The sequence below is a fragment of the Aythya fuligula genome, chromosome 23, assembly GCF_009819795.1.
Source record: "Aythya fuligula isolate bAytFul2 chromosome 23, bAytFul2.pri, whole genome shotgun sequence".
In the NCBI taxonomy this organism is placed as follows: Eukaryota; Metazoa; Chordata; class Aves; order Anseriformes; family Anatidae; genus Aythya; species Aythya fuligula.
The window spans coordinates 405984-428773 of NC_045581.1; the positions used below are offsets into that span (position 1 = coordinate 405984).

Sequence of the window (22790 nt, forward strand, 5' to 3'; positions counted from 1 at the left end):
AGGTTCACCTGTGACTGAGCATGAGAGGCTCCAGACAGGGCTCTCACTCTTCTTTTCAGAGCCTGTGCTGTCCCTGTGCATCCCAGGGTGCTTTGGAGCCTGGGCAGGCAGGGCCCAGGGCAACAGGAAATCCTGGTTGCCAGGCTCTGCTTGGCCCAGGGCACCACGCCGAGGCACTCTGCTCTGTAATGGCCCTGGGAGAGGCTGCCTGCACCCCAGGAGCTGGTGCAGGAGAAGATCCAGGGAGGAACTGACCCAGGCAAAGAAGTCCAGATCAGCACTGGGGCTTTGTCTGCCCTTGGCCAGGGGATACCAAGGCACTGGCATAGCAGGGGGGTGGGTGCAGGTGTATCACCAGCTGCCCCAATGCTGCACAGCCCTCAGCATGCCCATGCACACCTCAGCATGCCCATGGCCAGGCAGGTCAAAGTCAGCATCTCCACAGAACAGCATTGCTGCTGTGCACCTTGTGCCATCTGCCTATGTCCCCTTTCCCTGCTGATGAGGAGGGTGGTATGTCCTGGCATTGATCCAGGGCTGCCCAGCATGGGAGCTGCAGTTTGGAATTTGCTGGCACAGCCAAGACCATGTGTCCAGCTTTGTTTGTCACTGGTGTCCCCCTGAGCACCACAGTGATTTGCATTACTGTGATGAACAGTCTTCGGGCTGCCCCAAATCTTGGTGGTCAGGATGTGAAGACGGATGGTTCAGGTGAAGATCTGCTATGCTGTGGTTTCTCAGTGCCTGCTTGAAGGTCCCTGAGATAAAAGGAGGTTTGCAATGGCTGGATTCCTGGGTCTGTTATTCCCAACGCAAATGTGAAGAAGACCCTGCTAGGAAATGAGTCTGCCTGTGAGATATATGAGCTTCTTGACACTTCTTTTCCTCAAAGTTTTTAAGTCAAAACTCTTCTGGCCTCTGCCATTCATCTATTTGGAAAAATGATGTTCAAATGCTAATCCCAGGTCCAAACAGGGACAGACAGTGGATTCCTATTCTGCCTTTAGAGGAAAACCCCAACTTTCACAATTATCAGAAGCAGAGATACTTTGAGGAAACAGCTTTAAGGACTTTCCAGATCTTCACTGTGGTTAATTGCCTTTCCTCTACAGTTTATTTTGTTTCTCATTTCCTTTGAGCTGAGGTCACACATTTCCTCTTCGTTAGTGACTCTGCAGTCCTGCTGCAGTTGCTCTCATTGGTGTCCTGTTCTTGAGAGCTGCCTGCGTGGGCACCTTTCAGACCCTTGTCAAAGAATATAACAATTGGAAGAGGACCAAGCACCTTCAATAAGACTTGTATCACTTCTCTACTGAAGCTGAAAATGGACATACTGCACTGAATCCCTTTGCCTGTGGTAAGCACAAAATAGACTTTATTGGTACTGCTGAGAAATGCTTTTGCTGATGCCATAGCTTTTGTTAGTGTGGTCTTTGCACCTTGTAGCTGTAAATCCTTACTGGGAGAGCATGGCCCATTGGAGAGACTGGGACCAGCAAAGTATTCATCCCTGCCACACTCTGCTGTGCCTCTGGTTACTTTCATCTCTAGTTTTGTGTACAGTGGAGTTGACAGTATAAACCGCTTAGGATTATTGGTTGAGGTACTAGTGTACTAGGCAGTGGTTTGAGCTACAGATACCAAGGATTTTGGTAATGCAGTCTGCTGCTGCAGTGAACGGGACCCACATCAGCCAGCCTACAACCCAACCACCACTCTTTTTTTCTCTTCTGCTGACATGGAGAACATTTCATAGAACCATAGAGTCACAGAATGGTTTGGCTTGGAAGAGACTTTAAAGATAATCTGGATCCACCCCCACTGCCATGGGCAGGGAACCTCCACTAGAATAGATTGGCCAAACCCCGTCCGACCTATCCCCACTTCCAGGGATTGGGCATCCACAAATTCTCTGGGCAACCTGTTATAGTGCCTAACCATCCTCACTGTGAAGGATTTCATCCTTATATCTAATCTAAATCTGCTCTCTTTCAGTTTAAAGTTTACGTGTTTTATGCAAAGGGGAACCACTTCAACGGGAGAGAATGAGTGAGATTCCCTGTATGGTACTCCAGAATTTAGGGCTGAGGACATCTCATGAAAATGTGAACTCAACTTCCTCAGGCTGCAGAGTAAAGTTGGCATTGAGTAAATTTAGAGGGGGAGGGTGCCATGCTCTCTTCTAGCTGTATGTTGTAGAATACCTGGCTTGACAAGCAAGAAAGGAAAAATAACTCAATTTTTCTCCTTCCCCTTTCTGAGCTTCTGTTGCTGACCCTGTTAGCATATCGTGCAGAATATGCCTTTAATCAGTTCCAGACAGATGCCCTGGCCATGTCCCCTCCCCACCACTTCCCCACCCTCAGTCTGCTGGCTGTGGGGGCCGGATGCAGCCCCGATGCTGTGCCTGCAATAGGCAAAACACTGGTGCTGTATCAACGCTGTCCTGGCTACGTGGGCTGCTGTGGGGAAGAGAACTCCGTCCCAGGCAAACCCAGGACAAGTGGTCAGTCGGACTCTATGATCTTTGTAGGTCCCTTCCAACTGATCTGTTCTCTCTATTTTAATTCCTGAAGGACTGTGGCATTGACACTGCATGATCTACTACTGTCAAGACAAATGAGCTCTACCAAGTCTTGCCAGGGCTGTATAAGCATTGTCATCTCCAGTCCCCCATCCTGCACCTTTGCCAGAGGTTTCCAGCAGACTTAACAATGTAGAGCATGTTCTTGCTTTCATTTCTACTGGTCAAAGTGCAGCCCCTTAGCTCAAACCTATCCTCAGGTGCACAGCTTTGCAATGGACGGGGAAACGCAGGCTTGTGTCTGCTAAATCTGGCAGGTGATGGGCATGCCTGGGAAGACCAGCAGTGAAGTCCGCCAGAGCCCCTGTGTGCAGCACCAGAAATGGCAGGGTATAGGGACTTCCTTGCAGCAGGTACCTACTTTGGGTATATTCAGGTTTAGTGCTACAGTGATAGCGCATCTCTCATTCCAAAGATTCCAGTCCCAAACACCAAAACTATTTGCTGCAGTTGGCAGCTACTTAGAACTGGGGGTTTAGGAGGCAGATTTGAAAGAACCACAAGGTCTCTAATGATCATAGGTAATTAGGACTTGATTTTCTTTCTTATTCTAACATCAGAATAGTGTATAAAACACAAAGGCCCCACAAGTCTTTCTTCATCCCTTCCCTTAAGCGTATGTATCTGCTAGGTGTGCCTCTGAGCTGAGAGATGCAAACCTTTCCGACTGGCTTATGCCTTTAGCAGGGATAGTGCCTCAGTAAGTGGAAGAGCCGTGTCTAACAGACATTTATTTAAGACTATGTTGTGATTATCACCACTCTTCATCCACAAATGAAGGGGTGGAAATGGAGCCATAAGATGACTAGTATGATTTGCTTTGGGTCCTGCACGAATCAAAGTCATAACAGGAAACAGCACAGGCCCCTGCCTGCTCTGGGACGTCTCCACAGGGCAGCAGGAGCTGAGATGTTGTTCTCGTCAGGGAGGTGCCAGACCTCTGCAGCCAGACCCTGAGGCCATCCTCAACGCCTGGCTACAGCCTCCTGGATCAGGTACTACCTTTTAGAGATCAGGTGGTTCTCAGCAGAGATGAAGGTGAAAGAGTGCAGATGCATGTGACACCTGGCCAGCTACTAGTACTGCCACAGTTACTTGTTAACTCCCCGGCTTTGGAGTCTCTTCATACGGAAGACAGCTGAAGGACTGAGTTTAGACACAAAGCCTGGTGCTGTCCATCAGCAAGCAGCAATGGGAAGGTCCAACACCAAGTTGTGGACATCTATAGTTGTCATGTCCTTAGAGCAACTGTGAGGAGTAAGGAGGGACAGGCATGGGAAGGTGACTACCACCTTCCTCTCCTAAAAGCTGTGAAGAAGTACAAAGGCATTTGCAGAGTTTTCTGAGGAAAGAGAGTGTTCTTGATGTAGAGTTGACTTCCCTATTTGCAGAGGAAAATTGCAAATGTGTAAATGAGGAACCACTGGCACATGGGCACATAAGTGACTCAACTCAGAGGGGGTGACTTGGGGATTCATGTCTCTGCTGCTGGGGAAGATGCAGAAAGTTCTGAGGCAGGATGGTGCTTTCTGAGGAGGCAGTGGTCTTTGGGGTAAAAAGCTTGCTGTCTATGGCGCTGGCAGAACCAAGACAAGCACATTGCACTGTTCAGCACTTGGCATTACCACCACAACTTGCACAATAAATTTAGGCATCATGACTAGTGGTAAAGTGTACTCTTTCTCAAGGTAAATCACCATGTTCTACATTTTACAAACCCTTTGTTGACTCAAATTAGTTACAAACCCAGGAAGTGTGATGTGAATGAGCAACCTCGTACCCTTGCTGGTGGTTCTCAAACTGCTTTCCCTGCTCTAGTCAGTTATCTTCCCATGACTTTCAGAGGGAGCAAAAAACCAGCAGATCTGCAGATGTATCAAGAAGAGGTGAGTACCTGTCCAGTGCCACACAGGTCATTGGTGCTACAGCCAAGAACAGGAATGTACATACTCTGGATAGGGAAAGAAGCAGGTTAAAGTATTTAAGGGATTAGACTGAATCTCACACAAATGTGGGACAAGAACACATACAGTATTGATGATGCAGTAATTTGATGTCAAAACCGTAGGTAAAATCTGAAGAAATACTAACTGAGGTGCGGACTACTAATATTAAAATCCTGAAAGTGTTTCATTAGAGACTGTGTTTGTCAGTAGCTTCAATGACAGAAGAAAGTACAGAATTGCTGTTGCTGACAATCGCATTCATTGCAGAAATGGTAGAAAAAAAAAAAAAAAGAAAAGAAAAAAAAAAGAGAGAGAGAGAGATTGGTTTGATGACAACCTGAATTCAAAATGATTGTACATTAGACAACAACCAGGCTTTTAAGAAAGATAGCTGTAGCTAAGAATCAAGAATGTACAACAAAACATCACCCTTTAGAACTAGCAACTCATCTTTCACATCATTCACTCAGTAGAGCTCTGAGAGGTCTGGCAGCCTATGAAGTCAATGTTTGACCCTGCATTGACTGTAACTAAGAAAACAAAATCTTTGCGAGTGTAATCAGAAAACACATAAAAGCCAACTCTGGAAACGCGGCACTAGTGAGATATTTTTACTAGACATTGTTTCAGTTCTGGAATTTCTAGGTTAAAATAAATATAGGCAAGTTAGGAAGCATTAAGAAAGAGCCACAGGAAAAATAAGACAAATGGAAAACCTGTTTGCTTATAGTAAAAGATTTAGAAGCTCAGTCTACTTATCTGGGAGCAGAGTGATTTTATCTGTTTTAAGAACCTTAATACAGAAAACTCTTTTGAAATTAGTGATCTGAGATCTGCAGTGCAGCAAAAAAAACAACACTGGATGAAGTCACAGAGGGTAGAATGGCATGGAAACAGGATAGAAGAAAGGAGCAATTGGACAGGGCAGGTACCTGCAGCTTGAACCAGGGCATGGGGCAAAACTCCTGTGGTCACAGGCAGCTGAAAATGAAAGGTGGATTTTGGCTTAGCAATGGCACTGTACCAATCAGGTCATTTTATGCTTTATATTTTTAGGTAAGAAGAAAAGGTAGAGCAGGAAATTCTGCATCAGACGTGTCCACTCAGCAGCACAATGTCTGGAGAGGGTAAAGGTGGTGCTGAAGGTAGTGCACCCCCAATAGACTCTCCATTTCGCTATGACCTCTTCACTGTATTCTACAGCATCATTTTCATTCTGGGTTTTGTCGCCAACTGCTACGTGCTCTGGATTTTCAGACGTATTTATCACACCAAGAAACTCAATGAAATCAAGATATTCATGCTGAACCTGACAATAGCTGACCTGCTGTTCCTGATTACAATGCCACTGTGGATTATTTACTATCACCACGATGGAGACTGGTTCATGCACAAGGTCCTCTGTAATGTAGCTGGCTGCTTATTTTTCGTTAACACCTACGCTTCTGTTGCCTTTCTGATGGTCATCACATACAACCGCTACCAAGCCGTGACTAATCCCATTAGAGCTGCTCAGTTTACCACTCGGAGAAGGGGTATCTTTTTATCAGCAGCTATCTGGATCATAACAGTGGGCAGCTCTTTGTATTATGCTTTTGAAGATAATACTAATGTGGAGAAAATTGGCTTGAAGAATTACACGCGTTGCTTTGAGCGCTATGACTCTACTAGCAATGTTACACCTGTTCTTGCCATTCATGTCATCATCTGCATCGTCTTCTGTATCATTTTTTTATTTATCCTAGCCTGGAACATTGTCATTATCAGGACCCTCTTCTCCAAATCAGGGCAGCAGCGGAAGAGTGCTCATGTCAAGCAAAGGGCGCTCTGGATGGTTTGCACGGTGCTTGTGGTGTTCATCATAAGCTTTGTACCTCATCACATTGTGGACCTGCCCTGGACACTGACTGTTCTGGAGCAATGGCAGAAAGAGAACCGTAATTTGCGCCAGCAACTCAATGATGCTCACCAAGTGACTTTGTGCCTCTTGAGTACGAACTGTGTGTTGGACCCAGTCATCTACTGCTTCCTCACCAAGAAGTTCCAGAAGCATGTTTCAGAAAACCTGAAAAGCATGAAAGGGAGTCGAAAGTGCTCCAGGCAAACCACAGACACAGTGATTGAGGGCACCATTCACCAAGAGGATGCCATTAGGATTTAGGTCAGACGGGTTCTAATTGCTGAGACTGGGAAGTGTGAATCAGTCATTCATCTTTTCTCAAGAGAAGGCATTTAGGGACACAACAGAGGACCAGGATATTATATCCCCTTTATCCCTTAGATAGAAGAATGAATGCTCATTTGTGAAAGGACAAGAGGCAACAGGCACAAATTGGAACACTGGAGGATCCTCCTGAACATCAGGAAGCACTTCTGTGCTGTGTGGGTGACCGAGCACTGGAAGAGCCTGCCCAGAAAGGTTGTGGAGTCTCCCTCCTCGGAGATGTTCAGAAGCTGTTCGGACTTGGTCCTGGGCACCCTGCTCTAGGTGTCCCTGCTTGAGCAGGGGGTTGGACCAGATAGACCCAGAGGTCGCTGCCAACCTCAATCATCCTGTGATTCCTTCTATCACATGCATCTAGCAGAATTAGAACCTGTAATAATCTGTGAGAAAAGCACTTTCTGACTGGGTTGAGGGCATTGACAACAGCTCAGGCAATATGCCTGAAAGAAACACATCGAGTGCCTGCAGTGAGCAGCTGCTCAGGTAGCACCATCCCTTGTTCTTTGCCCACCCAGCTCCCAAAAAGAATCCAGTGCCTGACCTGTATGAGGTTTCTGAAAGACCTGGAGGAACACACAGAGCTGCTATCATAATTGAGTAACTTTTCTGAGCAGCTTGCATGGTTCTGTAAAGAGTATGAGCCAAAGAAGCTCCTGAGTGGCTAGAAGGGACATAGTCCAAGGAGTTCCTCACAATGCCATCAAAGAAGAGAGATGCACCTATACTCGCACGGTCCGTTGGGGTCCTTACTTCACAGATGCCTAGGAGCAGCTATTATGAACTTTTGTCTTTGCTCTCAGCTTTTGAATTAGACATGTAACTGGACAAAGGCGAGAAAAGGAAGAGAAATTGTCAGTGTCTCAGCCTCTATCCCAAATCAGCATTATGTCCAAGGGGGACTGTTGTCTGCCCTGGCTTCTTGTACGATTGCAGATTGGGCAAGTAAGTGCCCTCTTGCACAAAGTTTGGTATTTTTTGGCTGACTGCATGTGTTTGTGGAGATCCACTTTCACTTTGGAGGCTCCAGTTAACAGAAGACTGTTGTCAGCATGGTCATTACTGTGAGAAGAAAAAAGAATAAAAATACAGAAGAGTTTTAACCTTTATTTATTTAAACTTAGGATTCCAAAAAGCAGCTGTGCATAATTTCCTTCCCCCAGCCTTTTTATTTCTGTAGTGAAGAAATGAAGCTGACTGGTTCTTGATATCCTACCATGAATGAAGTATTAGTCCATTGGCCATTGGCCATAGTCCACGGCCATTTTCTGAGTGAACCAGTAAATGTACAGTGATGTGGTGTACCGTGTAACTCATGCACTTAGGAAACACTTGAGACAAGCCAGCCGCATTCAGAGCTTGCTGCAGTCAGTAGGGACCTAAGGCAAAATGGTTTTCCAGTGTTGCTGAGTTCTGTTACAAATCACGAGACAATTGCGGTTCCTGTTTCTGACCCAAATTGCTCAATCCAGCACAGGAAATTGGGCAGGGCAGGGCAGGGAAGGGAAGCTACTTGTTTTTTTACAACCTTTTGGTTCCTCGAACTACATAGGAGACTGGCTGATGACAGGAAAAGTGCATCTGACGTTGTGATACTCTTTTATTTATATAATAAATATAAATTTAACACTCTTTAACTCTCACTTAACAGCTGAGCTTGGTAACTCTTAGAAGAAACGGGAAGGCCTTATTCTATGTGATGTGGTCTTCTATTGATTCCTAGAAAGCTTACAGCAGAGCTTACAGTGTAGGTTACTTACTGTTTTTAAATATGCTTTGCTCCACAGAAGGCAACCGTAAGGCAAGTGTGACCTCAGAGAACAAATATAAACTTGCTTCCGAGGAAAGGGGAAAATGGAGAAAGAACTCTGAGGACACTTCAGAAAGATATGTTGCAACCATTAAGTCAGTAAAAATGCATTTTAAAAAACAGTCTGAGCTTCTACTTTTGTTCCTGAAATTACTTTGTTTTATAGCAGTGATGCATTATAGTGCTTTAATTTGCAATAAAATTGATCCTCAAAAATTATTCTAAATAAAATACTTCTTCCAAGGGTTTTGGACTTTAAGATCCCGTCTTGTCATCTTTCTGTATTTACCCTTATGGGAAAAGCCTCAGTATCTGTAGACAACGCTGGTTTGACAGCCTATTTGTGTTCCTTTCGATTTTGGTGGTATATTTTTTTGTCCTTCTAATCACCACGTGAACTGTGAACTAAAGGTGAAAATTAAAACCTCAGCAAGTTTTGTCCTTCTAAAAGGGAAGGGAAAAATAATTTCACAGGGGAAGCAACTTCTGAAAAAAGGTCTGCGCTCTCAAAAAACCTACCAGACACCTACCAGACAAAAAAAAAATAATAAACAACGACAAACACCACACTCTCTCTGGCTGCTCTGACGCTCAGGCTAAGAAGTGACGCGCTGTTTGCGCTATTTTACAAATAACACCCACGGCAGCGAAACTCCGAACGAGAAGCACGGCGCAGCAGTGGGGGGCTCCGGGCTGCCGACTCCCGCCCGCGCGACCCCGGGACCCTCCCGCGACGCGGCACCGAGCGGCAGGGCCCCGGGGCTCCTCTGGGCACGGCCACGGCCTCCCGAAGCAGCCCCCAGCGCCGAGCCCGGCCCCGGGCCAGCCCCGCCCCGCGCTCAGGCGCCTCGGGGCCGCGGCGCCACTTCCGTGGCCGAGCGCGCTCTGGTTCCGGGTCGAGCCGCCGCTGGCGGGGGCGAGGCGCTGCGGGGCCGCCGCTGCCATGTCGGATGCGGGACGCGCTCCCGGGCCCGGCCGCGGAGCCGCCTCTCGGTAAGAGCCCGCCGAGCGGGGGCCTGGCCGTGCGCCGCTCTCCCTCTCCGCGGGGCCCCGGCGCCGTGCCGGCCCCTGCGGGCCCAGCGGGCCGCGGCTCGGGGGCGCCTGGGGGCGGCGCGTCCCCCCCCCCCGGCGTAACGGAGGCCGCTGGCGGAGCGCGGCCGGGGCGGAGCCCGGCACTCAGCGCCCGGCCGCCGCCGCCCCCGCCCCCCGCAGCACGGCGGGGCCCGGAAGCAGCCGAGAGCTGCGGGGCTGAAGCCGCCCGGTGACTGCCGCCGCTCGGGGGGAGGGGAGCGGCTTCCGCGGGGTCAGCGGGGAGAAGGAGCTGGCTGCGGGCGGCTCGGGACGCGCCCGGGAGTCGGCGGGTTGTTCGCAGGGCCACGAGGGGTGGGTAGCGCCGCCTCAGGGCAGCCTCGCGCAGTCTGCGGTGGCTTTGCGAGGAGGCGGTGAATGGAGCGCTTCAGTTGGAAGGGACCTGCAAAGACCGTCTGGTCCAACTGCCTGACCTCTTCGGGGTTAGCCAAAAATTAAAGCATATTATTGCGTGCGCTGTCCAAATGTCTCCGGAACATTGCCAGACATGGGGCACCAACAACCTCACTAGGAAGACCATTCCAGTGTTTGACTGCCCTCACAGTAATGAAATTTTTCCTCATGCCCAGTCTGAACATCTCCCGGTGCAGCTCTGTGCCATTCCCATGCATCCTGTGATCAGATCCCAGGGAGAAGAGACCGGCATCTCCCTCTGTGCTCCCCCTTCCTAGGGAGTTGCAGAGAGCAAGGAGGTCACCTCTTGGCCTCTTTTTCTCCAGACTACACAACCCACGTGTCCTCAGCCTCTCCTCATAGGGCATGCCTTCCAGCTCTTGCACCCTCCTCTGGATGCATTTGAATATCTTAACATCCATAAATGTATCTGTACGTTTTAGTCTGAATGCATTTAACTGTTGTTTGCGCTGGAGCTTGTGCAGTTATTTCCAAGACGATGTGTTTGAGCTTGGTAGTACCATGACTAGTTGGGCTTTATAGCTGTGTTGGACCCAGATCAGCTCTGCTGGACATTCCTGGTTTTGGGAATGCTCTGCAGAGTTGCTGAAGCTTTGTGTGCGAGGTCAGCATGTTTGGAGCACAGCATGCCTTATTGGTTTGGTCTCTGCAGTGCATCGTGTGGCTAAATTGTTTCCAGACTAGAGCTAGTCCTTAATGCAGCATAACTGTAGTAAATCAGATAAATCATCACACAGATTATGTTGTGGTGGACCTCTCGTTCCATATGGAGCTGCCTCTACTTCTGCACCTGTTATGCACTTAATCCATGGTCTGGTAATTTCTGATTAGCAATTAAGTCAACTGTATTAGCTGGTAGGAGAAGAATTTTACAATTGTCACCTGCCTCTGTCGTTTGTTTTTCCTCACTTCTGCTTCTTCCTGATTATCTTAAATTCAAGATACCAAATAAGATAGGCTTTTGTTTAGAATAAGGACAATTCACATACTTCAAGTCACTGTTTTTGTAATTAGCTAGTTTTAAAAATGCATAAAGACTGTAGTTTTCTTAATCTACAAAACTAATGACTTAAAATGTAGCTCAAAATGTATAATGTACTCAAAATGTAGCTATCAAGTTAGCTTTTTTAAAAAAATCACCCCATGATATATTACTTCTTAGTTGTGCAGTTCCACAATCCAGTTTTTACCACACAACCAACATTACACAGCTACATTCCCACTTCTAACCATTTACAAAGTGGCTGTGGTTAAGGTCTAGCAGTTCACAAACCATTAGAACTACTGCACAGTGTCCTTTTGTGGCTTTTACCTCTATCTCAGCTCTTCCATTCAACAGCAGCAGCAGTTATGGCTTGGTTGCTGTGTGTTGTTTGTGTGACAGATGGGATTGCAGAACTGTCACTTCCCCATCACAGATGTGTGTGACTTGTGGTAATTCCTGAGTAATTGCTGACTTCTGAAGGATTTATAGCTTCTTAAAACTTTGCCCTATAAAGATTGAGATGTTGAATGAGTTTATGTCATATAGTTTATTAAAAGGGTTTCCACGTTTTGTGTTAGCAGGTTGGAGTACCTGTACAGCAAGTGAAGCATGCTGTGTCCTGGCTTTTGTGCATTGAAGGTTATATGTGGTTGCACGTAAAACTAGATAAAACATACAAAAACATTTTTTGTAATTGAATGAAAAACCTGACAAGTAGTGCATTCTCATTCATAAGTCACATAATGCATAAAGCTTGAAGATTTACAGCAGATCTTATCTGAGGGTGGACATGAATAACTCAGTGCCTGTATTCTTACTTATCAGAAATAGGAATATTTTTTATTTCCTCTCTGCAAGTGAAAAAGGAGCTGTCAGGATGGAGATGTACAGATAACTTCTGAGTGCTTAAATGGAATCACATGAGAATTTAAAAACAGGAGGTTTCTGTATGATCTCCTACCCAGCAATGTCTACAAGCACAATCCAACTCCAGGCAATGTTGTCTCTTGCAGCGTCTTGTGTTTTCTTTGGTCACCCAAACCATGACCAGTGGCATGTGCTGGTTAGTTGTAAGTTGAGGGAGGCATTTTTCAGTTTTTCCTTCCTTTGTCTTATCCTTATTTTATTCTCTCTCTTTTTTTTTTTTTTTTTTTTTTTTTGTCATCCTAATTTCTCTGGAAGTTTTTCCTTTAATTTGTTAAAGGGAAGCAAAACAAGCAGCTCTTCAGCAGTATTCTCTCTGGTGGCCCTTCTCTAGCAGTGATTAAGTCAGCTCATGCGGGTGCTGTGACTGAAGGTACTCCAGCACCTGAGGCAGGAACTTCAAATCTTTTCTTCCTTCCTGCAGCCACATCTAGAGCTTCAGCTAAGGTGTTGCTGCAAGGGGTCAGCTTCCCTCCTATTCTAATGTGTTACACAAACCTGGTGTTTAGAATAGTGTGGAGGTGAGAAAACACAGCACGTCACTGTAGGCTCTTCAGTGTATGGTGTCCTTTTGATCTACACAACACCAGTTACTGCTGTGTTGTCTTTCCCAGGATGTCACCGGACAGTTCTTAACTGGGTTATATAACTAAAAAAACAGATTTGTATTTAGAAAAACAGCCTACTATTGTGATGAATCTGATTGGGATTTTTCTTCATCTCTTAGATAAACTACTGGGATTAAGAATATGGCTTGTCTAATGTCAGGGGCAATTGAATGGTTCTTCAGTTCTGCAGAAGATGGGTTTCTCCTTTTGAGAGATCTCCATGTCTAGCTATCTATTCTCATCCCAAGAGCTTCCTTTGAGACTTGAAATTTGTGTTGCTTCGATTTAAATACTGATAGATCTGTTTCTATGAAAGTCATCAACTGGAATGTAACATAAAGTGTATGGCAGCTTTAAACCTTGGGTGATGGTTTATTATTCTATAAATATCGTACTATGATGTGTAATTCCATTTTGAAAATTTTACAAAATAGTCTCATACTAACATCTTTTCCATGATGTTTGTTTTGCGCTATTATATTTGACAGAGCTTAACAAATTCTTCCTTAGTTATGACTGATTTAAGATGAGCATGGAAGACGAATGCATATTCAGTATTTAGTACCTGTATCATTTGAAAAAACAGATGACTAATCACTGTTCAGCGAAGAGAGGTGACAGCGCTTTTCAAAAGTCTTTTTAAAAGAGGGAAGGCTTAGATCAGACAAAGTAGAAATTCTTTACTGTGAGAGTGGTGAGACTGCCCAGAGGAGCTGTGGGTGCCCCATCCCTGGCAGTGCCCAAGGCCAGGCTGGATGGGGCTGGGGACACCTGGGCTGGTGGGAGGGGTCCCTGCCATGGTGAGGGGTTGGAGTTAGATGGTCTTTAAGGTCCCTTCCAACCCAAAGCATTCTGTGATGATTCTATGAAAACCACGTGGAAGTATTCTGAAGTAGGCTTTATCATGGGTTTGCTGAAAAAAAAATCTCCACTCTTCTTTCCTGGTAAAGGCATAGCTGTTCTCTTTTACCTATGGAGGGAAGTAACATCAAAGGAAAACAACTCTGTGGATTCCAGGTTTTGAAATTTTATATAGAAGTCTGGTCCCATTTGCACTGTGTTTGCCTTTCTAAAAGATAAAGGGACTCAAAGATAATACAAACTACTTCTTTGTTACTTTGTCTGGTATTCTGGAGAACTGCATGGGCACAAAGGTTTTATTCTTCTTTTTCTACTGTATCAATTTTTTTTCTATCCAGTAGTTATCTGTCATGCCAGGCCTGCTGCTAGGTTGACATTCTGTGTATGAGGAAAAAATTAATTCTTCTGGCTTAAAAAAAAACACATTATAAAGCACTTACTCTTGCCTGACCTGAAGGAAGCCAAAATGTCACCATAAGTCAATGATACCACTACTCTCAGCATTTTAAAATTAGATGGCAAATATTGCTTGACAGTTATTTGAATTATTAAACTGTATTGTAGCATTCGAGGACCTAAACAATTTACCTTTATGCTGAAGTAAAAAACAGCAACAAGTTGTTGTCTGAGCTTCTCTAGTCTCTGAATGATGTGAACTTTTTTGTGGATGCTGTTGTAAGGAACATATGATTGTCTTTACGGAAGACATTAATTTTTAAAGGCTGACACTGTCGTAATCCAGGACAGTGACAGTGATCAGGAATTGTTATATGAGATCAAAGAAGTTGCAAATGTGTTTGTCATGCAGCTTTTTTTTTTTGCAATGGTGAGAGTAAAAAGCAGACTGTTTGAAGGCAGCATTTTTGGCAGACTGATGGCTTAGTCTCAACTCAAAGAAGACAGCACTTAGGGAGTATCTTGATGAGAACAGCTTTTGGAGCTAAAAGGCAGTAGAAAATACTGTGGACTTTATTTCTCAAAGGTTACCAGTTTCATGTGGTGAGCAAGAAGATAATTCCTTGTTGAGATGCAGTAAGAAAAGCCCTGAAATAAAATATTCACCGTTCTCATTTTCCTTCTGATGCCTTTTGAATAAATCATCTTCTATGTTTGGTCAAAATTCACTATGCTGTCAGCTGTGCAAGTTTCTGAGATCTCATTGCAGAAGTTTGTGCAAGATGTCTCTGAAGAACTGCACCTCATTTGTGATTTGTGCCAGAAAGAGCACAAGTGTCCTGTTGCTCAGAGGATGGAAAGAGCTGGCAGTGAGCTCTCCTCTAGCCTTGCAGGCATGAAGGTGTGTGTCGCTGTTGGTTCTGCCGAAACCTGGGGCATATTAGTCACTGGTGGGAGTGGGCACTCAGTCACAAGTGTTACAGCCAGCCAGGCGCCCTGAGCAGCAAAAATGGGTTGTGCCTGCATTCATTGCCCAGTCCAATTGCTAAGCAAAACTAATTGCAGCTTAACACAGTGTAAAGTTAAATGGTTTTTGACTACCTCTGTGGTAGTTTGTATAACATGATTCACTTTGCAACTGGTTTCAGCTAAAAATAAAATGCATGATATCATTTGCTGCAACTCAACTAATTATAAATATCTTGGTAAAACAATGATGTAGTGCTTAATCCACCCAAATTCATTTTGCGTTCCAGATTTTAGTCTACAATAATCAGAAACATCAGAACACACAGCACTATCTTTGCTAGGATTTATTTGTTGTCTGGTTAGGGATTAATTCTCAGTGATAAGGTCTGAAGGAAAATATATCCATAGCAATGAAGATATCTTCATGATCTTGTTTGTTTCTCCCTGGAATCAAGCAACACTTGTACATACCGGAAGGTTAGAGGGCCTGTTTTATGTGGTGCCTGGAGCAGTGTTCAATAATTCATACCCTCTTTTTCTTACTCTCCTGTTTTTTTTTTAAAGTATTGGCCAGAATGCACTTCTTTGCTACTTTTAGAAGAAGACTTGGAAGAATGATGCAGGGAGAAAAAGCTGTTTTTCTCAATAGTAAAGAAAAAGTTTGAAGGTAGGACATATCTAAAGATTGAAAGTTCATGTCACCAAAATTTAGTTGTCTAGAAATATACTCTTTGTTTTCTGGAGAAGAGAGTTGATGGGAACAAGACATCACTTTTAGAAGTTACTATATTTGAGTACTCTTGAATTGAAAATAGCTTTTATAGGCTAAATATAGGCTAATTGAAAATAGCTTTTATAGGCTAAATATAGGCTAAAAACGTTATGCAATGACTGTACTATCAGATAATTCAAATAAGTGATGGCATGAAAGAACAAAATGGAAATGAGAACATATGGAAAGACATCAGGGAAGACAAAGGAAATATGAATGTGTTTTTAAGTGTGAAATTTTTGTTTTCCTGGCTACAAGATCTTCTGAGGCCTGTGTAGAAACTTTGTACTATTTTTGGGGATTTGTATATAGATTTTTTTTTTAATTGATTGTTGTAGTCTGGAGAATAGGTGTGTAGACAATAAAAGTAAACAATACAAAACAGTAACTATTAAAAACGTACAATAAATAAATAATAGCCCATTCTCTCTGTTTTTATAAAAGATAATACATGTCATCCTCAGGATCAGGTCATAGATTCTTAGATTGCATTTGATTTGGTCACTGACAGCATTTACTAATTATGATTGATACTGAAGAGCATCTGAACTAACAGGAAAGAAGGAGATAATGGGGAGAAAGGAGACCTTTAATACAGGATTGGGAAGAAAATCATCATATATCTCTTTGCCTGGATTTTACCTAACAGAGGAGATGTTGCTTCTATTTGTGGAGTTCATTCTTCTTTGAAACTTGGCTGACCTACTAAGAGCAGAGAAGGAAAAGGATTTTGCAGGTGAGATGTGGTGAGAAGATAGAAGTTAATCTTTTACCATCTAAGCCTACATTTGTTTGATACCTGTTGATGATAATATAAAGCCAGTTATAAGGTTTTAGGTTGTTGAATCATAAATGAAATATGTTCTTTCTTGTTCTAGGTGACTCTTCACACAACAGCATTAACCAGTTGTAGATCCTGTAATCACACCAATTATTTTAAGTGTGGTTACAGATGTTGATTTGATACTGAGAACTACCATGACCGGCATCAAATCCTAGCTGTACTGTAGCAGGTATCTGTAAGATACAGTGGAAGGAGATCATGTTTGGGATGCAGCAATGTCAGCTTTACAGGAATGGTAGAGTAGGGTAATATTTGGTGGGAGAAAAACACTGTACATGAAAGACTGTATAAAGGGTAACAGCATTAAAAATACAGGAAAAGAGAAGTACGTGTTTGTATGGGTGAAGATCCCAGACCTTAAATATACTACTAGGATTATTCTGGCAACTGTTGAATCAGGACAGTGATAGTGATCAGGAACCGTTATATGAGATCAAAGAAGTGGCAAATTTACAGGAGTAGTAGTAGGAGATTTCAGCTACCTAGACAGAGACTAATTGCATGGCACATCAGTAAGAAATACAGAGTGAACATTTTTCTGACTATGAATGACTGCTTCCTACAGAAACCAATGTTAAACCTACAAGAGAAGCTGTCTTCTGAGTGTGGTGGTGCATAGAATCTACTTTGAGCTATAAATGGGACAGTTGTAATAGCAACTACAGTACAATTAGCTGTCACTGGGTGAAAAGGGACAGCAGACCAAATAAATTCAGCACATGGATGTTCAACTACAAAAAATTAAAATACATAAAAATGAATTAAGTTGTTTACAGTTTCCTCCGAAACTTAAAAAGGCCTGCACAAAATGTAGCCTACATGCAGCTTGAAAGCTGTTAAAAAAATTAAGGTTTGTACCCCCAGAATCTCTATGTGGGTCTGTGGGAAAGCTGCCAAATAAAATTAAATAAAAAAAAAAATAATAAAAAAAGCCATCATGTGGAAAAGATAAATGTTTAACAAATGGAAAGAATGCCCAGGTGAGACCAAGAAAATCTGCAACGTGGCAGGTGAAATGTAGACGGAATTAAAAGGGGTAAAAAGGAAATTGAAGAGCACCTTGCAAAAGGAAGCTCAAACCAGTGGTAAAACATTCTCTAAATTCATCAAAAGAAGGAAGTCAGGTAGTGATTGTGTGGGACTGCTTGGTGATCAGGGGTCAAAGAGTGGGTACCTGAGGGGTGTGATAAAACCATCACAGATAAGGTCAGTGAATTCCTTGTATGTTACTGCTAAAGATGTTTTGCTTTAGATACCCTGGGAACTCGCTACAGATGACTGACATCCAGCAGCAGTGAGACGATAGAGAGTTATGAAAGAAAATACGTGTTTACTGGAAAATGCTGGAAAAGTGTCAGCATGGATTATGTAGAGGAAAATTCCACCTTCTTAAACCATGGGAGTTGTGCAAGTATGTGGATAGATGAAAGCAATAGGTATAATTGATTTTCAAAAAACCTCTGGCAAAATTGTGTTAAAGAAGCTAAGTTTTCCCAAGTTTAGAGGAAAGGTTCACTACCAATGGAAAGCTGGTGAAAGGACAGAATTACAGAATGCTTTGGATTACAAGGGATTTCAGGAGGTTGCCTGCTTCAGTCTTCTTCTCACAGGAGATGGTTGTTCAGGGTCTTGTCCACTAGGGTTTTGAAAATGTGCAAGGCTGGATGTCACCATCCATGTGGGTCACTTCTCCAGTGCAACTCACTCTCACAGTGAAGATTTTTTTCCTTAGGTCAAGCTGGAATTTTCCTTGTTACAATTTGTGACCATTACCTCTTTCTCAAGGCACTTGAGATGAGTCTGGTTGCGTCTTTTCTCTGATGTTCTTTTAGCAGTGGAAGACAGCAAGTAGATTTCTGTTACTTCCTTCAGCTTCTGTTCTTCAGGCTAAACAAGACCAGTTTCCTCAGCATCTTCCTGGGTGTCACGTGTGCCTGCCACCTGTTCATCTAAATGGCCCTTTGGCTCGACGCTATGGCTCCTTCTCATGCTAGGAAGCCAAAAACTGAACACAGTACTCTTGATGCCATCTCGCAGATAGAGCAGAGTGGTCACTTCCCTCTGCCGCTGGCTGTGCTGGCTTTAACATAGTCCAGCTTGAGCCTAGCCTTTGTTGCTGCAAGGGCTCACAGCTGACTTGGGTTCAGCTTCTTGTCCATTAGGATCTCCAGTTTCCTTCCTGCAGATCTGTGACTTTCCAGCTGGGTCCCAACCCTATTGCATGTGGTTGTTTCATCCCTGGTACAGCACATGGTACTTGTCTGTGTTGAACTTCATGAGGTTCCTGCCAGCCCACTCCTCCAGCATGTCATGGTACTTGCAGTTTTGCCTTTCAGGCATTTGAACTTCAGCTCCCCAGTTTGCTCTTATCCATAGACTGGATGAAGGGGCATTCTGTCCCATCATTCTGGTCATGATGATGTTAATATTGCTTCCAGTAACTGCTCTTGTAGGTTGCTTTTTCTTACCAGCCAGTAGTTAGATTGTAGATCTGTAATTAGAATCATAAAATCATAGAATCGTTAAGGTTGGAAAAGACGTCCAAGATCATCTGGTTCAACCATCACCCTACTACCAATGTCACCCGCTAAACCATGTCTCTAAGCATTATGTCCAACCTTTCCTTGAACACCTCCAGGGGTGGTGACTCTACCACTTCCCTGGGCAACCTGTTTGAATGCCTGATCGCTCTTTCTTATGTCTTCTAATTTCACAGAATCACAGAATGTTAGGGATTGGAAGGGACCTTGAAAGATCATCTAGTCCAGTCCCCCTGCTGGAGCAGGAACACCTAAACCACATCAAACAGGAATGAGTCCAGGTGGGTCTTGAACATCTCCAGAGAAGGAGACTCCACAACCCCCCTGGGTAGCCTGTTCTGGTGTTCTGTCACCCTTACAATGAAAAAGTTTTATCTCATATTTAAGCAGAACCTCCTCTATGTTCCAGCTTGTGCCCATTGCCCCTTGTCCTACCATTAGATGTCACTGAGAAGAACCTGGCTCTGTCCTCCTGACACTCCCCCTTTACTTTTTTTTAAATATTATAAAGGTCACCCCTCAGTCTCCTCTTCTCCAAGCTAAAGAGACCCAGCTCCCTTGGCCTTTCCTTGTAAGGGAGGTGCTCCACTCCCTTAATCATCCTTGTGGCTCTGCGCTGGACTCTCTCAAGCAGTTCCCTGTCCTTCTTGAACTGAGAGGCCCAGAACTGGACGCAGTATTCCAGATGTGGTCTTACTAGGGCAGAGTAGAGGGGGAGGAGAACCTCTCTTGACCTACTACCCACACCCCTTCTGATACACCCCAGATGCCATTGGCCTTCTTGGCCACAAGGGCACAGTTCTGGCTCATGGTCCTGGCTATCCACCAGGACCCCCAGGTCCCTTTACCCTTCACTGCTTTCCAGCAGGACAGTCCTCAACTGATTCTGGTGTCTGGGGTTGTTTTTGCCCGGATGCAAGACTCTACACTTGCCCTCATTATATTTCATTAGGTTTCTCCCCGCCCAATTCTGCAACCTGTCAAGGTCCCACTGGATGGTAGCATGGCCTTCCAGCCTGTCAACCACTCCTCCCAGTTCAGTGTCATCAGAAAACTTGCTGATGGCGCACTCCATTCCCTCATCTAAGTCATCGATTAATATATTGAACAACACTGGTCCCACTACTGATCCTTGAGGAACTCCACTAGATACAGGCCTCCAACTCGTCTCTGTCCTACTGACCACAACTCTCTGGCTTCTTCCCCCCAGTTAGTTCACAGTCCACCTCGCTACCCCATCATCCTCAGTTTAGCTGCGAGGATGCTGTGGGATATGATGTCAAAGGCTTTACTGAAGTCAAGATAGACCATGTCCACTGCCTTGCCATAATCTATACACCTGGTTACAACCTCGTAAAAGGCTATCAGATTGGTCAAACATGACTTCCCCTTGGTGAAGCCATGTTGACTGCCCCTAATGACCCTCTTATCCTTGATATGTCTAGAGACAACACTAAGGATAAGTTGCACCATCACCTTTCCAGGGATGGAGGTGAGGCTGACCAGTCTGTAGCTAACTGACTATTTCCAACCTAAGCCTTCCCTGGCAAAACTTGAGGCCATTCCCTCTAGTCCATTCATTGGTTATTTGTGAGAAGCGGCTGACCCCCAGCTCCCCACACCTTCCCTTCAGGTAGAGAGCAACAAGGTCTCCCCTGAGCCTCCCCTTCTCCAGACCAAACAAACCCAGTTCCCACAGCTGCTCCTCACAGGACCTGTGTCCCAGGCCCTTCAGCAGCCTTGTAGCCCTTCTCTGGACATGCTCCTTCTTTGTCCCCCCCCAAAAAATATACACTATCCCCATGCACAGTAGCACTGAGCAACAGAAAGGATAGATTTTGTGCCCAAGAAGTTGCTTCATGAAAACAAAGCACCAAACTTTAAAAATGTTTGAGGTTACTCCAGTGTCACTTTACCATGCTAAGCAGCTCTAAAAACTTTTTCCTTCCTTCCATGGCTCTACACCTGGCACTTCACCTAGATTGAATCTGGCAGTCCAGACAGTTTTTCATCTGCTGGGTAGTCTGTCCGTTGTTTATACCTGCACAGTTTGGCTGCAAGGATGCTGAGGGACTTTGCATTACTGAAATGAAGTCAGCAGTTCTCTTCTTCCATGGAGCCCATCATTTCAGCAGAAAAGGCAGTCTGGTTGGTCAGGAACCATTGGCCTTAGATGGATCTACGATGGCTCTTCCCAGCTGCTTTCTTGCCATTCACATGCATGGGAATGGTCTCCATGTAAATTTGCTCTGCAGTCCTCTGGGCCACTAAAGAAACTCAGGCTGGTTTGTATTTCCCTTATTGCCTGTTTTGAAGGTGACATTTGCCATTTTTCAGTTATCAGTGACTTCCGAGGATTGATACGACCTTTCAAAAATTGATAGAGAGCACCTTTACAGTGACACTGGCCACCTCCCTTTTCAGTCTGTATGTTCTTATGGACATGTATGTGGACATACATGTACTTTTTTTTAAGGCAGTCTTTAACCTATCTTTCTCTGGCAGTGATAGTGTCAGGGAGCAGCAGGGACATGCAACCCCTAAAGAAGGGGAGCTAAGTATGGTAGCAGTATTTGCAGCAGCAGTGTCCTCACCAGCAAGGGTACAGTCTGTCAGTACCCAAAGGGGTGAGCAAGGCAAGCTGGCTGGTGGTTAGGCTAAGGCAAGAGGCTGCCACATGGGTCCATGGGCAGATTTGAGGTCAAGCTGGGAAATCATGTGAGGGTCAGAACGGCATTTGGAAATGGTTAGCTACCGTCCTGTGCCAGGCAGCTCCATACTGATGAGTCGGGTCTGAGGCTACCCAGAGGCTGGTCCATGGGTCGTGGTTTGGATTGAAGGGTACCCATCTGGGCATAGCATACCATTTAGCTGCAGTATCGTTCAGGAAGGTGCCAAAACTGCGAGTCTCAGCTCAAACGCAGCTTGCAAGGCAGGGAGCAGTGAAGTGACCTTCGCTGAAGTCTCCAACGGAGCTTTCTGGAAGAGCCATCCCCAAGGCCACCAGCTGTACCATCTGTATGTGTGGTGCTGTCCTCTTCTGCGCCCTGACACTGGGCACCAGGATTTGGAAGACCTGAGAGCTGGCCTTGACAGTAAAGCCTGAAGTAAGGAAAACATTGGGTTATCTCAGCTCTACCTGTGTTCTTCATCAGTTGATCACTTGCCCTACTCAGCAGCTCACCAACAGTTGTCTTGGTCTTTTGCTGCCGGTGTGCCCACAGAAGCCCTATAAGTCCCTCTTGTTGCCCTTCAGATATGGTTTAGATTCCTTTTCCCTGGATGAATTTAGAGTAATTAGGAAAAGCAGCAAATTACTTTAAATTCATCTAGGAAAAAGCAATCTAAACCGTACCTACATAAAGTTGAACTCAGAAAAGGCTTGGAGAGGAGGACCTGAGGATGGTGATGGTTCATTGAAATAATTACACAGTGTACAATAGCAGCCAAAAAAAAAAAAACAACAAACAACTTCAGCAATGTTAGCTGTTGTTAGGAAGAGCATTGCAAACAGAGAGACATAATTACACAGCTTTGTAAAACTGTAGAGGCACCCACATCTTGTATGCTGTAGATAGTTCAGATCTCTGTGTCTTGGAAGCAGAGGAGGGCAGGGATGACAGGGAATGCAGTGGCTGCCATATGGAGAGAGGCTGAAGACTGGGACTCTGGCTTGGAGAGTGGATGTAATCAATGTGTACAAAATCCTGAAGGCGGTGGATGTGCACCCAGTCCTGCCATACTAGGACTGGAGGCACTCAGAAACCAGTTTTGGAGATGGGCATAAAATGGAGAGGTTCTTTACATGGCAGGCGTGAGCTGCCCCT

General features: G+C 44.8%; 2 protein-coding genes across 6 annotated transcripts in view; both read left to right on the forward strand.

Annotated features, from left to right (window-relative positions):
- Positions 1 to 1320: 1320 nt before the first annotated feature.
- Positions 1321 to 6919, forward strand: PTAFR (platelet activating factor receptor). Its single transcript, XM_032202347.1, has 2 exons — positions 1321 to 1357; positions 5587 to 6919. The coding sequence occupies exon 2, from the start codon at positions 5645 to 5647 to the stop codon at positions 6689 to 6691; it is 1047 nt and encodes a 348-aa protein (XP_032058238.1). The 5' UTR covers positions 1321 to 1357; positions 5587 to 5644; the 3' UTR covers positions 6692 to 6919.
- Positions 6920 to 9465: 2546 nt separating this feature from the next.
- The window catches only part of EYA3 (EYA transcriptional coactivator and phosphatase 3), a 61620-nt gene continuing 48295 nt past the window's right edge, over positions 9466 to 22790 (forward strand). For 4 of the 5 annotated variants that reach the window (XM_032202166.1, XM_032202168.1, XM_032202161.1 and 1 more), the window contains exon 1: positions 9466 to 9554. The gene's annotated coding sequence lies outside the window, so the exon portion shown is untranslated. Of the gene's footprint in view, positions 9555 to 19223; positions 19245 to 22790 lie in introns of those variants that run through there. The other variant, XM_032202164.1, reaches the window with a different exon arrangement.

What these genes read in the sequence shown, in the direction of transcription:
- PTAFR (XM_032202347.1), top strand. Translation starts at nt 5,645, where the DNA reads ATGTCTGGAGAGGGTAAAGGTGGTGCTGAAGGTAGTGCACCCCCAATA.